The following is a 16425-nucleotide window of genomic DNA, read 5'->3' on the forward strand; positions in this document are numbered from 1 at the left end:
GTCCCCACGCGCCGCCCGCGCGCCGCCCCGGCCGCTCTAGCCGGCAGGCAGGCGGGACCATAGAGAGCCCGCGGCACCGCCCCCTCCACGGCCCGAGCGCCCGCTCGCGCGGCTCCCACAATGCACCGCACAATGGCCCGACCGCCGCCACTACCGGGGCCTGAACGGGCCTGGCGGAGCCCGAGCGCGGCCCGGCCCGCAGCGCGGGGCCCCGAGCGCGGTGAGTGCCGGCGAGGGCCCCGGGGGACGGCGGGGAGCGGGGCGGGAGGCCGTCTCGCTGTGCCCGCGCGCCCGGCACCCGGCGCGGCGGCGCCTCTCATCTCGGGCCCCACGGCGCGGTCGCCCACACCCCCGACCGGGGGCCCCCTTCACGCCAGTTCGGGCCCCGATAGGCCCCATGGTGACGAAATCTCTCCGCGGATCCGATACCTGGGTCGGGGGACCGGAAGAAACCCCACTGGTCCCCTTCCTACCGAGACCTGGAGACTCAGCCCTGAGGGTCCCCTACTCTTGACCCCCAGGTTCCCTGGAGACCCAGATAACGCGCTGCTGACCTTACGAGGGACCCGGGTCTGGGGGACGCAGATAAGCTGCACCTGCTCCCTCCCCTCGGACACGCCTACCCGGACCCACATAACCCCCTTTCCTGCTCCAAATACTCCGCTTTTTACTCTCTGTTTCGTTTTCCAGAACCACACAACCCATTTTGAGGCTTCCGTCAAATACCCGGTTCTGGAGAACCCCAGTAAGCTCCATCTATAATTCCCTCCTCAGTGACCATACCCCCAAACCTTAGATATCTATCTGGTTACCCTTTTGAGACTTTGGAAGTTCAGAGAATTCACTTCTATTTTCAACTCCTGGAATCCTCCAGCCCTTATAGTCCCCCATCTCTTTTGGGGGTGGGGGGAGGTGGTCCCTTAGAGAATAAGTTAACTTGCTAATGATTCTTTATCATACTTTCCCTTCCTTCCCATCCCTGAGACCTCCTCCAGACTTCTCCCTGAATTTCTGTCCCTTCTCTGGCAGGCATCCACTCCTGTCTCTCCCAGCTCCAGGGGAGTTGAACTTCTGCTCCCTACACAGTGGAGTGGTCTAAGAAGCTGCCCAAGGAGCCTGGTTATTCCCTATAAATCCAGTCCCAGGCTCTGGCCCCAGCTGGTGGGGGAAAGGCACCTGTAACGTGGAAGATAAGGGGACAACTGGTGTGGGGGAGTTGTTGGTGCTTTCACCTCCAAGAGTAGCCTGTCTTCTGGCTTGTGTGTTTTTCCACCTGTTAGTTTAGGACTGTGATAGAGACTGGCCTTGGATTTCTAACCCTGCCCCTCACGGTGAGGCCACTCCATTGTCGGGGAGTCCTTGGGGGTGTCTAGCCAGGTTTCCTGGTAATGAAAATGGGGTTATAGTGAGTTTCAGCCATTTGCTCAAGGCCTCCTCAGGAGGGAGAGGCAGCGGGAAGGGAGGAAAGAGTGAATCAAAGGGACTGCAAAGAGGGCCCATCTATAGTGACAGAAGAACTAGCAGCCCGAGAGTAAATCCAACCCCTGTTAATCCTGTTTGATGTCTCTTGGAATGATGCAAGTCATTGAGACTCTCCGGCCTCCCTGTAATTTAATTCTCCCACCACTCTGGAGTGTGTGTGAGGGAGGGAGTGAGAGGGGCGGCTCTTCCCCATTCCTCCCTTTCCTTCTCACTGTTTTCCAGCCAGTCCGTGTGTCATTTGGATTGGTTTCTGGTGCTCAGGTCAAGACCTGGTTTTTTTGTGTGTGTGTGGTTTTTTTTTTTTTTTCTCTCAGTCTATTTATAATTTCCCAGTTGCTATTTTGGGTTCTGCTAAAGGGAAGATTCTGTCCACCCTAAGGAACGTTCCAGGGTGTGTTCCCGGGTGTGTTTCCTCCTCTGCGGGTGTTGAATTGAGTTCTTCAGATCCCCAAGTAGCTCTTGGGCTGGAGGGATAAAAGCTATTTTAGGGTAGTCACTGAAGTGGAGCTGTTAATCCTCTATGGGTCTCTCTAGTTAAGAACACTTAGAGGTTAACCCTTCTCTTGCTGCGGGGGTGGGGGAGGCTTCTCCACGGTTTTGGGAGGGTTGTGAGAATTTCCTGCCACAGCAGAAGGTGGGATAGGAACGTGCAACTCAATACAAAGGCAAAGATAATAGTTGCCTTTTGTTGGGTACTTACAGCACGCCAAGCACTACGCTGTGCCCTTTGCATACCTGACTAAAATAATCCTCACAACAAGCCTGTGAGGTAAGTATTTTTAGCTTTACAGATGAGGAAACAGGCTAATAATGGAGAAAGAACGCAGTTTCTATAGAGATGATGTAACACCATAAAAACTATCGTTTCGTCAGAGGGCAGCAGGCATCATGGCACACAGCAGGACAGACAGACTAGGGAGCAGTTTGTCTCCTTGCAGCTTCCAGAGAAGGCCTTCGAGTTTTCGGAAAGCATTTGTGTTTGGGGTACAGAGCCTTAGTACTAGAAGAGATTCCTGAGGTGAGAGAACTGTGGCCCAGGATGTGGTGGTGGAGGAGGGGAGCGCTGCGGGGGCTGGTTAGAGGGGATGTGCTGCGGGTTGACTATGAGGGAAAAGGGGAAGGCTGCATTCTGGGGAGATGTTGTGAAGGGAAGGAAACTCACTCAGAGGCCTGAGAAGTAACATTAAAAGGGGAAAAAAAGAAGTACTACTCGGGCCCTGTGCGGAAAAGAGGCAGACACAGTGTAGACCTCAGAGACAGCAGTGCATGTACTCACATACTTTAGATCAAACACTTCATCCTCCGTGAGACTACTACTATAGGTAAGGAGAATAAATCTTCAGTTTAGAAATTGAGGAAACGGAGATTCAGAGAAACAAAGTAACCTGCCCATGGTTTCATGGCCAGTGAGTGGCAGCTCTCCTGATAGTAAGTCCAAGGTTCTTTCCATGCTGCCTCCCTCTTCAGATCAGGCGCCAGAAGGAATCTTTGGATGAAAATATACTGAGTTATACCAGTAACTGGGAGGGATTGATTGTGTTTGTTTTATGGGAACAGGTTCCGTCAGCTTCTCTACAGTTGTTAAGGTTAGAGGGTGAGACCAGAAGAGCAGCTTTGAAAGAAGCAGAATTCTTTCAGTTTTGCCGAGGAAGAAGTCTGAAGGAGAGGGGCCCAGGAACTTTCCTGGAGGAGAGGAGTTTGCAGACAAAGGACAGAGGGAGAGAGACTAGATTCCCAAGAGGGTTCCTAAGGTAACAGCGGCAGCTTTGGTTATCCAGTAGGCTGTTGGTGACTATAGGTAAGGACTTCCAGTGTGCCTTTTTTTTTTTTTTAAAAGATTTTATTTATTTATTTGACAGACAGAGATCACAAGTAGGCAGAAAGGCAGGCATAGAGAGAGGAGGAAGCAGGCTCCCCGCCGAGCAGAGAGCCCGATGCGGGGCTCGATCTCAGGACCCTGGGATCATGACCTGAGCCGAAGGCAGAGGCTTTAACCCACTGAGCCACTCAGGCGCCCCTCCAATGTGCCTTTTTAAAGGGGTAGGGGGAATAGGATCAGGGTGTTGGCTGTTTCCTTTTAAAGTCATAGCCCCATTAAACCCAGATCAAGGCAAGCACATGGCTGCTTCCCTCCTTTGGTTCTGTCAGTACAACCTCGTGAGCTGTCCTTAGCCACCACCTGCCTCTTTCCTAGAAGCCCATTACTCATGCTTTCAGAAGCAGCGTACTAAACTGCTGTGTCTTGTTTGTGCTTGTTCAGGAGAACAGAAGAGGTGGACGTGTGGGAGGTGGGGGACGTCCTGTTCTTTTTCTGAGGTTGTGTGGAATTTCCAGGGTTAGGCTCCCCTCTCACACTGGCCAAAGTGATGCGATTTGCTTCCCTCTGGCTGCCATTCCCAACTTTCCAGGGGCTGAGGTGCATGATTTTGGGTAAGAAGGGGGAGCAGAATTTGACTTTGAGGGTAGGGGAAATTCCCCTCCAAACTAGATGTTTAAACTTGTGCTTGTTTTCTACCCAATTCCAAGGTGCGTAGTAATCACTGGTATTATAAACAGGTAATTCCACCCTTTAGAAGGAGGAAGGACTTAAACCATGAAAGGCAGACGTCAGAGGCCTTTGAGATTTATAGTGAAGCAGGCACATACACCACGATGACTTGAAGGCTCAAGTGGGACTAGTTTTTAGTACTGCCTACCCCTCCCCAGCACATGACTCATGCAAAATGCAGCCACCTTTGTGCCGATCTTTCTAGGCAAATCTCCACTCGTGATGGGGAAGTGTTTATCATATTATATTGCAGTGTTTCTTCAACAAGAGGAATGGTTCCTGAACAGGACGTAGCTCATGTTAATGATGAGCAAAGCTCTCTGGGGCATGAACCCGCTGATCCCATCATCTCGTTCATGGCCAGTCTGTTGGATGAATGGTCACTGTAAGCAGCAGGTGCTAATGAGCTGAGCAAGCATTCTGTGGCCCACAGCTGTTTGTGTGGTTGGAGCCTTCCCCAGATTCTCATGGACAATCCCCAGATACCCTCTTTGCTCCCTTTACATGGAAAAGCCTCATGACCAGATTTTTGGCATGACCGCTTCAAAAGGAATCCCCCTGTTGTAGCAAGTTGCTTTGCAGTTGGTAATCTGTGATGAGTTTGTGAGTGAATATGGGTCTGTTGTCCCCCTTTTGACAGTCCGTACAGTAACTCCCATCCTCTCTTCCTTTGAGTTCATGTCAGGAAAAAAGCACTGTCATCTTTGCTCCAGTTTTCCCCCTTCCCACACGCTTCCCCTCCCCCTGCCTCAGCAAGAGAAAGGATCAGACTTCACGATATTGGCTCCCCACTTTGGAAGGGCTGCGACCCCAATTTAAACCCGAACTTTCTAAGTTAGCCTTGCATCAGCTTGCATTCAGTGACTCATTCACCCACCTAAAAGTTGAGAGTCCTTTTCTAGATGCTAAGTGTGTGGAAATGAAAGAACTGTGATCTGACCCTTCAAACAATCAGTTTGGTGAGGAGTTGTAATGCAAGCATGCTACCTGCTCATAATGGAGAAATGCATGTGTGCTATAAGGGTCTGCCAGCAAGGGGGTGGGGGAGGTGGGGTGGGGGTCGCACTCAGCACCTGGGGTCTTGGACAGGCTTTGCTAAAGAAGCATGGCTTGGGACACCCAGAGAGGTGGTGGTGGGTAGGATGGGACCAGTACTAGTTTAGGGGAAATGTGGAGTCTGCTGTTCCCTCCTCCAGCAGAACCTCTCACTGATGCTCCGCTGAGAAACACATCTGGCTCTGGAGCTGACTTTCCAGGGTGTAAATTCCTAAGCAAAGCCTTCTTCCTTCCATGTTGCCTTTTGGGCATTTTATTGCTCTTTAGCACCTCCATGAGGGGGAGAATTGTGGAAAGTAGTGGGTGAGGGGGAGGTAGGGTAAAGAGGAGAAGGAGCTACTTATCTCTAAATTTAGTGGAAAGGATATAAAAGTGAAGTTGAAAGAGAATAGTTGGAGGTTAGGGCTTTTCTTGCCTCAGATTATCTTGCTTACTATTCGCCTAGATAGTACTACTAATAATAGTTACCATTAAGCACCTACTGGGTGCCCAGACTTCTCTTGAATGCTCTCTCTTCATTATTTCATTTAATCCTCAGACCATTCTTATGATTTAGGAGATCATTAAGCCCATTTTGTAAATGAGGAGATAGCTCAGGGAAGTAAGTAGGTGGCTGAAATTCACATGGCTCTGAGGTGGAGGGGCTGGGATTGGAACGGGATCTGACTCCCTCCAGAGCCCATGTTTTCATGGTATTGGGCTCCCTAACACCAGGTGTTCTGATGTTTCAGGTGAAGAGATTGTTTTCTGAAGGCTGCGTTGGAGGCTGTGACAGAGCAGAGAGCCCGTGTGGAGCTGATGGGGAGGCTTTCTGAATAACATGGCCCTTCGCCATTAGTCTTGCCATGACCACATTTTTCACCAGCGTCCCCCCCTGGATTCAAGATGCAAAGCAGGAGGAGGAAGTGGGCTGGAAACTAGTTCCCAGGCCTCGGGGCCGGGAGGTGGAGAGTCAAGTGAAGTGCCAATGTGAAATCTCGGGGACGCCCTTCACGAATGGGGAGAAGCTGAGGCCTCACAGCCTCCCCCATCCAGAGCAGAGACCGTATAGCTGCCCTCAGCTGCACTGTGGCAAGGCTTTTGCCTCCAAGTACAAGCTATATAGGTAGGTGACACTCCCGTACCTATTCCTTCTGTGGGGTTCCCAGAGGACAAAGCCAGGAAGACTCCACTGAGTATGAGGCTTTATCTGTGACAGAAGAGTAGAGGTTAATTGGCCCACAAGTGTACCCTGAACGCCAACCACTTGAAGTCACTCACTAAAAGCTAATACTGGTATTTGTAGGCAGACACTAGACTCTGATGGGGAAATACCAGCCAGTCATGAACAAACCAGATTGAACAGTTTTGGCAATACTACTTTCCCCACCTTTGTCAATTAGTGGTGAGAATCTTAGCCAGAAATTATGACTCAGTCTTAGAACTTTAGAAGGAAAAGGAGACCCTCTGGTCCAATCTGTAAATTTTAAAGTGGAGGCTCAGAGTGGGGAAGTAATTTACCCAGGGTCACATAGCTTCTTTGGTCCTGCAGTGCCTCTTCTGAGCCAGTCTGCTGCTCACATGATTCCTTCTGTCTCTGTAGACTCCATGGTGTCCTCCGGGTCAGCAGCTGATCTGAAACTTGTAAGCCCAAGAGCCCTATATAAAGTGACATGGAATGTGACAGTGCTGGTATAAAGCAGATACAGCAGAGCAGCCTGGCGGGGGTGGTGAGGCTGCTCAGATTTTATCCTTGCCTTTCCATCAGAAGAATAGGAAGATGCCCTTTACAAATGAGGCAGACTACCTGATGCACACCCCTTTGTCCATTCATCTAGCCAGCTATGATTTATTGAGCTCCTGCTATATGCCAGCCACAGCATTCAGTGCTGGGGACCGAGTAGTGAGCCAGACAGATGAGGGTGCTGGCCCTCGAGTTCACTATCTTAATAGTGGAGACAGACAGCAAACAAGTAAATTCATGAACAAGATCACCACAGAAAGCCTTAGTTCTTTGTCTGGAAAATAGTTGATAGGAAGGAACTGAAACAAGTAACGGGGTAGTGGGTGACCAGGATTGTCCTCATGACAGTTCTGTGGTCCTCAGGACAGAATCATGCTTTGATTCTGGGTGTTCCTATGTCTTAGGTGGACTCCAGTTGGGCTGTCCTCTTAGTACCATCTGGGTGTCCATGGGAGGCTGCAGGAAAGGTCCTGGTCTGGGGGGCAGGAGCCCAGACTCCAACTGTAGTCACTGTGTGAGCTTAGGTGAGTTACTAAACTTCTTAGGGCCTCAGTTTCCTCACTTGTAAAATGAAGGAAATGGACTGTGGATCACCCATCACCTCCCTCTCATACATTATCATGTCGGTTATGTCCCAGGAGGTTCACAGTAACTCTCAGGCATGGGACTCACACGTAGCATGAGTGTAATGGCTGTTTGATACCTTCCAGGTAGGAAGGATCACTGGGTGCTATAGTGGAGGCAGCGGTGGCGTACCTAAGTGAACTCAGGTTGCAAGAAGGACTGTGTTCAAATTCAGCCTCTGCTGCTTACTGACTGGTGGGTGGGGCTGTTCTATGCTTTGGCCTTTTGTGGAGAACGAGGTAAATGACAGTTCACACAGGGCCTGGTAAATGTGGGTCCTTGAAGTCTTGGTGAGTTGATTCTGAATGTCCTGTGGAGCTCAGGATTGTAACTCCTGGACTCTGAGCTGCTGTCCCTCCAGATGGGGGCAGGTAAACCAAGGGGGGCACTGAGGTGCTATACCATGGGAACACTTTTTAAAGTGTTGCTGGTTTATGTGGCAAACACTATTCTTTTTTTTTAATTTTATTTATTGATTTGACAGAGAGAGATCACAAGTAGACAGAAAGGCAGGCAGAGAGAGGAGAGAGAGGGAAGCAGGCTCCCCGCCGAGCAGAGAGCCCGATGCGGGACTCGATCCCAGGACCTTGAGATCATGACCTGAGCCGAAGGCAGTGGCTTAACCCACTGAGCCACCCAGGCGCCCCAATGTGGCAAACACTTTAAATGGTACAAATGGGCATTCAGTGAAAAATGAATTGTCCTCATGCTGGAAGCTACCAATTTCCTCCCCAGAGGTGTCCAGTGGGGTCCGTTTCTTGTGTATCCTTGCTGAGACATTGAAACATGTACTCCTTCCCTTTTTATTTTCACAAGGGATTGTATTACACACACAGTACTGAACTTCCTTTTTTGACTTAGCCCCTTATATTTTGGGATTGTTCTAGATCGAGAAGTTTAGATATAGTTCTTTTTTTTTTATTGTGCCACTTAAAATTTTTTAAATCTAATTTTTTGAAAAGAAAATACATCCACATAAAACAAATTCACAAGGTACCAAAAGGCATACAATGGAAATTCTCCATCATACGCATAAGCTTCTTATCTCTTCTCTGCATAGGCAGCCAGCGTTGTTAATTTCTTGTATATCCTTCCAGAAATATTTTTGAGTGTGTACAAACAAACATTTGTCTATTTTCTATTTCTTTCCTACGCATAGTACTATTCTGCATGCACCGTTCTGTCCCATTGCTTTTTACCACTTCATGTATCCGAAAAGCTTGTTCCCTGAGGGCATATAAAGCTACCCTGTTTTGTTTTTAAGTTGAGTCGTTTTATGAACTTACCATAATTTTTTCGCCAGTTCCCTATTGATGGACATTTAGATCGTTCCTGACTTTTTACTACTACTAACAGTGCTGCAAAGACTAGCAGTACATATGAGATTTTGCAGGTGGGCGAGGACAGCTATAGAATTTAGGTACTGATTGGCACAGGACCCCATTGCATTCCATCACATGGCTCAACCATAATTTTAGTATCTAGTTCCGTCAGTGGACGTCTCGGTTGTCTGGCCAGCCCTTGTGATCTCCCTTCTTTTTCTCCTCTATCCTCCATCCCTACCCCCAGGCACATGGCCACCCACTCAGCCCAGAAACCCCACCAGTGCATGTACTGTGATAAGATGTTTCACCGCAAGGACCATCTGCGGAACCACCTGCAGACCCATGACCCCAACAAAGAGGCCCTTCACTGTTCTGAGTGCGGTAAGAATTACAATACAAAGCTAGGCTACCGGCGCCACCTGGCTATGCATGCCGCCAGCAGCGGTGACCTCAGCTGTAAGGTGTGCCTGCAGACCTTTGAGAGTACCCAGGCCCTGCTGGAGCACCTGAAGGCTCACTCACGCCGAGTAGCAGGCGGTGCCAAGGAGAAGAAGCACCCCTGTGACCACTGTGACCGGCGGTTCTACACTCGCAAGGATGTGCGGCGGCACCTGGTGGTGCACACGGGCCGGAAGGACTTCCTGTGCCAGTACTGTGCCCAGCGGTTCGGCCGCAAGGACCACCTGACGCGTCACGTCAAGAAGAGCCACTCACAGGAGCTGCTCAAAATCAAGACAGAGCCAGTGGACATGTTAGGCCTACTCAGCTGCAGCTCCACGGTCAGTGTGAAGGAGGAGCTGAGCCCTGTGCTGTGCATGGCCTCTCGGGACGTGATGGGGGCCAAGGCCTTCCCTGGCGTGTTGCCTGTGGGCATGTATGGCGCCCACATCCCCACCATGCCCAGCCCGGGCGTGCCCCACTCCCTGGTGCACGGCACGCTGCCCGTGGGTATGAGCTACCCGCTGGAATCCTCGCCTATCTCTTCCCCAGCTCAGCTTCCTCCAAAATACCAGCTCGGATCTACCTCATACTTGCCTGACAAATTGCCCAAAGTGGAGGTGGATAGTTTTCTGGCGGAGCTTCCTGGAAGCCTCTCTCTCCCGTCCGCTGAGCCCCAGCCCGCCTCACCTCAGCCGGCGGCGGCGGCGGCGGCCCTCCTAGATGAGGCTCTGCTCGCCAGGAGCCCCGCCAGCCTCTCTGAGGCCCTCTGCGCCGCCAACGTGGACTTCTCCCACCTGCTGGGCTTTCTCCCCCTCAACCTCCCCCCGTGCAACCCGCCGGGGCCCGCGGGAGGCCTGGTCATGGGCTACTCCCAGGCCGAGGCGCAGCCCTTGCTCACCAGTTTGCAAGCGCAGCCTCAAGACTCCCCCGGAGCTGGGGGGCCGCTGAACTTTGGACCTCTGCACTCCTTGCCTCCGGTCTTCACATCTGGCCTGAGCACCACCACCCTGCCTCGTTTCCACCAGGCGTTCCAGTAGCCCCCAGGGAGGCCCTTGGTCCAGGCTTGGGCTCCGTCAGGGAGCCTCTGTGCCCACCCTGTCTGCCTCCCCCACGAAGGCAGCTGAGCTTTCAGAGCTGGGTTCAAAAAGAAAAAATTCCAGTATCTGTATGGAGCACTTGGTTTGCGGGTTCAAGGCTCCAGGATCAGTTCCAGGAGGAGCCCTGAGCCCCAGCCCCATGAAAAGATCTCATACCATAGAACTTCAGGTATTTTTATTTTTACTTTTTTGATCTGAATCGGGAGCCACACTCAGCCCTCTCCCCCTCCAAAACGTCAGAAGCGCTTTCTCTTCGGAGAAGGAGGCAGTCTCTTGCAGACAGAGGGTTTCACTTTGGATGACCTCGAGAGAAATAGCCCAAGAAGCCCGTCTCCTGGTCCCAACCTGCAGACCCCACAGCAGTTGGTCGGGCCCTGCTGCAGAGAAAGGGTCACTTGGCTCCATCACCTACTTCCAGCCAGTGGGCAGGAGAGAGGGCCTCTTCCTCCCACCGCCCCCGTCCCTCCTGTACCGACACCTCCACTTCCAGTCAGTGTTGTCCAGCAACGGCACCGTTTACACAGTCGTCTCAGACACACCATTCACCTCCCTTGCCAAGCTGTTAGCCTTAGAGTGATTGCAGTGAACATTGTTTACACGCCGTGAGTCCATTCCCACCAGTCCATTCCAGTTGGCACCAGCCGGAACCATTTGGTACCTGGTGTTAACTGGAGCCCTGTTTACAAGGCGGAGTCGGGTCTCGCTGACTTCTCTTCACTTGAGGTCACGTTTTTCCCCTGTGGGGAAATAAACTGACTTTGGACTGCTTCAGTCTCTGCCATCTTCCATGACTGTGTCTGTTCCTGCCTTCCTCGGCAGTGCCCGCGAGACAGGCAAGAAGACTGGAGCCGTTTTCTCACAGGTCTGCAGTTCTGTTTTTCTCCAAGTACATCATGACCCCACCCCCTCCCCTTGAACTGGAGAGGGGAGACCTGAAAGGCATGCCCGCTGCTTTTGCCCCACTCCCATTGCCCCCACTCCCCGACCCCTACCCCAGACATCATGAACTGTTATCATTAGTCTCGGAAGGAGGGACTCAGGTTCTAAGCTGGTATGGATAGCAAAGGAGAGGGTGTGAAGCCCTGATTTTGTCTCCTATTTATCCCTTTTCCAGGAAGTTGTGGAATTGTTGGAAGAAGAGTTTTCAGGAAGTTAGGGCTGGGCAGATAGTTGAGTCCTAACCTGTGGGTATGTCATTGGCTCCCATACTAACCTTTTCTCCACAGTGCCCCCCCCCCACTCCTTTGCAGTTACCGTGGACTTGGGGTCACTGTGCATAGGCCTCTCTGCTCTCCATCAAAGAAATTCCACCTTCTGCTTGTACCCCCACCACCACCACCTAGCCCCGATACTTAGCAGGGTTTCTTGCAACAGATGATCTGGCTTGTGGGGCTCCCTACCACAGACCGTGCAGCCCTTGCCCAGCTGGACCCCATCCCTGCTTCATTTCTCAGTTCTGGGTGGGCTTTGCTCTTCCCACTCACGGGAGGGAGGCAGCTCCAGGACCACTGATGTGGGACCCTCATGAGACACCTCCACTCTGATTCAGAAACACACTTCTACCTCTTTACTGTTAACTCCTACAAGTGCAGCCAGTAGTTCCTGGGCACCTCTCTCAGCCGTGCCTCATGCTGGCTTCTCCACGAGGGTTTCAGGACAAACTACCAAGGAACTGCCTCAGCCTCCTCCCAGTCCTCCTACTCTCCCTTTAGAAACCACTTTGCTTTATCATCAGGAACTGAGCAGGTCCAAGACCCAGGCTTCTGCTTCAGCCCAGGCCAGTACTCTTTGAGGTGAAAACCTTAAAATGTAGCTCCCTGGTCCTTAATTGGAAGCAATGCGGTGTGAATAAGCACGTTTTGATTTAGGCAGGGTAGCTTGGGATACCTTTTAAAAAAAAACAACAAACCAGATATAAAAATGTCTGGCAAGGTTAGAATCAGACTAGATGATTTGCTTCTAAAAATTAGTTTCAGTGAGTCCCAGGGACTAATTAAGGTTTATTTTTAAAAGCGTCCCCCTTGGTACGCAGCCACCTCCTGCATGCTGTGCATGTTACTGGGACTCGTATTACAGAAAATGGCACGTGAGGGTCCAAGCAGGACTCGGTGCTGCCATTCTTCTTATTGTCTCTGGTCCTCATCACTAGACCCAGCAGCCCTTTACCTGCTCCCGGCCACCTTCCCTGCATCCCTCGTTCATAGAGGCAGGTGGGCCTCTGGCCACAGAATAGACAGTCTCAGGCTTAGAGGAGTCCACTCTTCTTGCCTGTCCTTTCCTGTCCCTTCCTGGAATTCTCTGCCCCATTAGTGATGCTGGGAAACTCCTAGAACAGGCAGAGCGACTATTTAAAGCCTTGTAACTGGGGCCTTGCCCCGTCCCCCCTTTCCATCCTGCCCCTCTTTTCCTTCAGTGCCCTCACCACACACAAGGAATTTCTCTATCACTGTGAACTTTGCTGGTACAGAGGAACATCTGCCTTCACCTTTTTTTGGACCATAGTCACCCAGCCGTTTCTTAAACTTCCCTTCCCCAAATTTAAGGAGGAAAAAAAAAAAAAAAGCCTTATTGGCCTGGTTGTTGGAAGGATAAGAATAGCCTTATCCTGCACTCAGTACCAAACCCACTTCAGTACCTTTACTGAGGCCATGAGAGCCTAAGGGGTGTCTGCCCAGGACAGGAGCCATGGCATGTGGCAGAGACCAAACAGGGACCAGGTAAAAGGGGTGATGTCCCCTTTCCCTACCACCTCCTCCAACTTCTGTCAGCAATGAGTTGCCCTGGACGGGGCAGGCACCTCCCATCCTGTACATAGCTGGTCCAGGTTGAGTACATTTCTGGGGGCCAGGGATGACCTGCCCAGCTGTGTCAGCTCAAAGGTTCTGTGCGCATCTTAAAAGGGGAGAGGTGGGAAAAGGAGCACCAATGAGACCCCCCCACACACCTTTTACAAATGGCATTTAATGGAAATCCGGGAAGCAGGTGTGATTACTTTTTTGCTCGTAGATATTGTCCTAAGTTGAAATTCTTCCACTGCCCTAAACTTCCCCTAGTAGTCTGAATCCCTGCCCCCCCTTTCTTTTTGGTAGCTGTTTTACCCATTCCCTCTACCTACCCTCTTATCTAGGAGCTGTTTTTAAGCACGATTTTTTTTAACAGTTTATATTGTACAGGATCAATATTTTGCTTTTTAACAAGGATATTTATGTAATAAGAAACTTTGCCTTAGGCAGGTGTTGGCCAGAAAAGTCCAGATTCCTCTGGGACCCCACCCTGGCCTCTCCTGGAGCTCTGAACCTGCTGTGGAAGGAATTGGCTATGACCTTCACCACTGGAGAGAAGGGTGTGCGGCAAGGGAAGGGGTGTTCTGGTTCTAACAGGAGAGAGATTCACCGTGATAATCTAGTGCCTCTGTGGAGGGGTTTGGAAGAAGTATTCCAGCCCAGTTTCTTCAGATGCAAGCTCATTTCCGTAGCTGCCCCCTCCACCTCTGCCTGTTTGGCACTAGAACTCCTGAGACACACTTCCCGTTCGCCTCCCTCCCTCCCAGTGATCAAGGCTTTGGGGCCACTCTTTCGTAACGCCAGATTATTTAAAGAGAGAAAAATACAAGACAAAAACCTTCTAGCACTTTGTAAACACAGTGAATAACCTCTTGGAGTATTTTTGGCTTTATATAAAACAAGGTTTTTAATTGTAAAATATAAGTGCCATTAGAAAATGCACAGGGCGTATCTTTGTTAAAGTAGATTTTTCAATGTTTTACAGAATTACATTTTCAAAAAAGTTTTTATAATGAAGTTGTTTATTAAAAACTTCTGAATGATGTGTTTGGAAGTTGTGAACCTGTCTGATTGGGAAAGGGCTGGAGAGAGCCTGGGGAACTAGCAACTCCAAACATCTCTAGCCCCCAAGGGGATGGTGAGTGTAGGGCAGATGGAATGGGCCTTCACGTTAGCACCTATAGACTTTGAAATGAAAGATCGTAATGGGATGTCTTTGAGGCAAGTGGCATCACATTATCATTTAAACTTGGACGCAAGGGTCAGAAAAATCAGAGTGGCTTAATGAAATTTCATGTAACGAAAAATGCCAGATGTAGCACAGTTTTTAGAATTGGTTCAGCCACTCAAACGTGGCTGGCTTTAGCATTCCTGTCTCTCTCGACCCTATCTTCTGTAGAAATGACTTCGTCCTCAGGCTCTACAAAGTGGCTCCCTTTGTGTAGGAGTAGAACGCTGCCATGATTCCATCCCTGTCACTCTCACAGTGCTGACCAGGAAGAGCAAGAAATTACATTTCTTTCGTATGTTCACAAAAGCACCACTAGGCATCTCCTGTCTCACTGGCTTTGATAGGTCTCTGTGCCCTCCCCAAAACCAGCCGGCGACGACAAGGCTGAGTGAGACAGGAGGAGTGAACGGTTTCTCAAAGGAAATTGGGGTTACAGTTAGGATGGGGAATGAATGTTGGTTGTCCCAAGAAAAGACATGCCATCCACTGCCCAAAGTGCACAGCTGGCAAGTGACCTGACCTTGCTCACACCTGGGCCTGCCCATTGGGTGTAGACAAACTTGAGACAGTGACGTGGCTTCTGACTTTGATTCTTGGCCAGTCTCTTAACAAAGGTAGTTCTCACCACCCCGGGGCCCTGTAACTCGTACTGCGATCCTCCTATCCAGGGATAAAATTGAGCTTGCTTTTCCGTGGTCTGGGGCCAGTGTCCAGAACCACACAATGTAAGTCACCTCTGAGTCCAGCCCAAGAGTCCATGGGACAATAACAAGTGTTAACGTCTGTAACAGGCATTTTGTGTACAAAGGCACTGGGCTGGCCCTTCATCTCTTTGGCCTTGCATTTACTTCATAAACATTCACTGTCGACCACAATGCCTTCAGATCCCTAGCTGGGGCCCCAAGGGAACGCACCTTGCTCTCTAGGGAGTGTACACCCCATGGTGGGCCCAGGGGCTCAGAGCTATCTTATTCTTTGGGCAGGAGGAGGCTGAAGGCTCTCTGGAGGAGGTGGCAGTGACTTCCAGGAAGAGGGGCCATTAGATGTGCTGACCTGCATAGACCCCGAGTTTGGGAGGCAAGACCACGGAGTGCAGATGCATTTGCAGGCTCAGGGCTGCATGGCTGGTTCATCCAGGCTCATCCCGGCTCATCCCATCCAAGCACATTCCCTGCAATTTAGACTGGAGTTCACATAGGTGAAATGTCTGGTATAGAGCAAGCAGCAGCCAGGGTTGGGGCGCCTGGGTGGCTCAGTGGGTTAAGCCTCTGCCTTCAGCTCAGGTTATGATCTCAGGGTCCTGGGATGGAGCCCCGCATTGGGGGGGGGGTCTTTGCTCAGCAGGGAGCCTGCTTCTCCCCCCCCCCACTTGCCTCTCTGCCTACTTGTGATCTCTTTCTGTCAAATATAAACAAAATCTTAAAAAAGAAAAAAGAAGAATCCTGAGCCTAGGACAAGTAGAAACATCCACCTTGTGGTCCACAAGCCCAGGAGGCTACAGTTCCTACAAACAGGTGTCAGTTTACTCCAGGTTCACAGCACTTGAGACATTCCCTTGTCCAAGATCCTTGTACTCTTAAGTTTCTGCCTTTCTCCATATAAATATTTCCAGTACCTCCATGTGCCAATCAGTTACCATCATTTGCAGCCTGTTTGAGGCTGGTTCGCCTCTTCTGCATATGCTTGAATAGTTTGTCCTGTGCAAAGCTGCTAGTTTCCTACAGCTGCCCCCAAACCGCAGTTGAATGTGGGCTCCTCCCGGTGCCCACTGCCCGCTGCAGCCGGGTTGGGAAGAGGGGGCAGTTTGGAGGGAGAGTAATCACTTGGTGTGGTGGTTGTGATGGAAAGTTCTATCTGTCCGCGACCAGAGTTATGCCTGATTCTCAGGCTGCTCCTGGCTTGGTACACCCCTGCATTTCACCCCACTGGCACCTGCAGCGCCCTTCTAATCTGGGGCCAGTTCCGTCTGGCGCTCGCGGTTTCATCCCCACCAGGCAGCCCCCTGCCACTCCGCCAGGCTGGGGCACCCCTGCGAATCACACCCCGAAGTGGGGCGCGAGGGGCGGAGCGCGCCAGGAGGGGGAGACCGCGCGTCTCCACCTCGCGCCCCTCGCC

At 51.0% G+C, this 16425-nt stretch overlaps 1 protein-coding gene across 4 annotated transcripts; it reads left to right on the forward strand.

The window, feature by feature from the left end:
- The first annotated feature begins 89 nt into the window (after positions 1–89).
- Positions 90–14126, forward strand: PLAGL2 (PLAG1 like zinc finger 2). Of its 4 annotated transcripts, XM_032858908.1 has the most exons (4): positions 90–220; positions 691–745; positions 5818–6191; positions 9003–14126. In XM_032858908.1, the coding sequence occupies exons 3-4, from the start codon at positions 5932–5934 to the stop codon at positions 10234–10236; spliced, it is 1494 nt and encodes a 497-aa protein (XP_032714799.1). In that variant the 5' UTR covers positions 90–220; positions 691–745; positions 5818–5931; the 3' UTR covers positions 10237–14126. The 4 variants fall into 4 exon arrangements, with proteins under 4 accessions (XP_032714799.1, XP_032714798.1, XP_032714801.1 ...); XM_032858907.1 differs by lacking the exon at positions 691–745; XM_032858910.1 differs by lacking the exon at positions 90–220 and having other exon boundaries at positions 318–745.
- The last annotated feature ends 2299 nt before the right edge of the window (positions 14127–16425 follow it).

Source organism: Lontra canadensis, unplaced genomic scaffold, assembly GCF_010015895.1.
Source record: "Lontra canadensis isolate GAN:19392208 unplaced genomic scaffold, GSC_riverotter_1.0 scaffold16, whole genome shotgun sequence".
NCBI classification, from domain to species: domain Eukaryota; kingdom Metazoa; phylum Chordata; class Mammalia; order Carnivora; family Mustelidae; genus Lontra; species Lontra canadensis.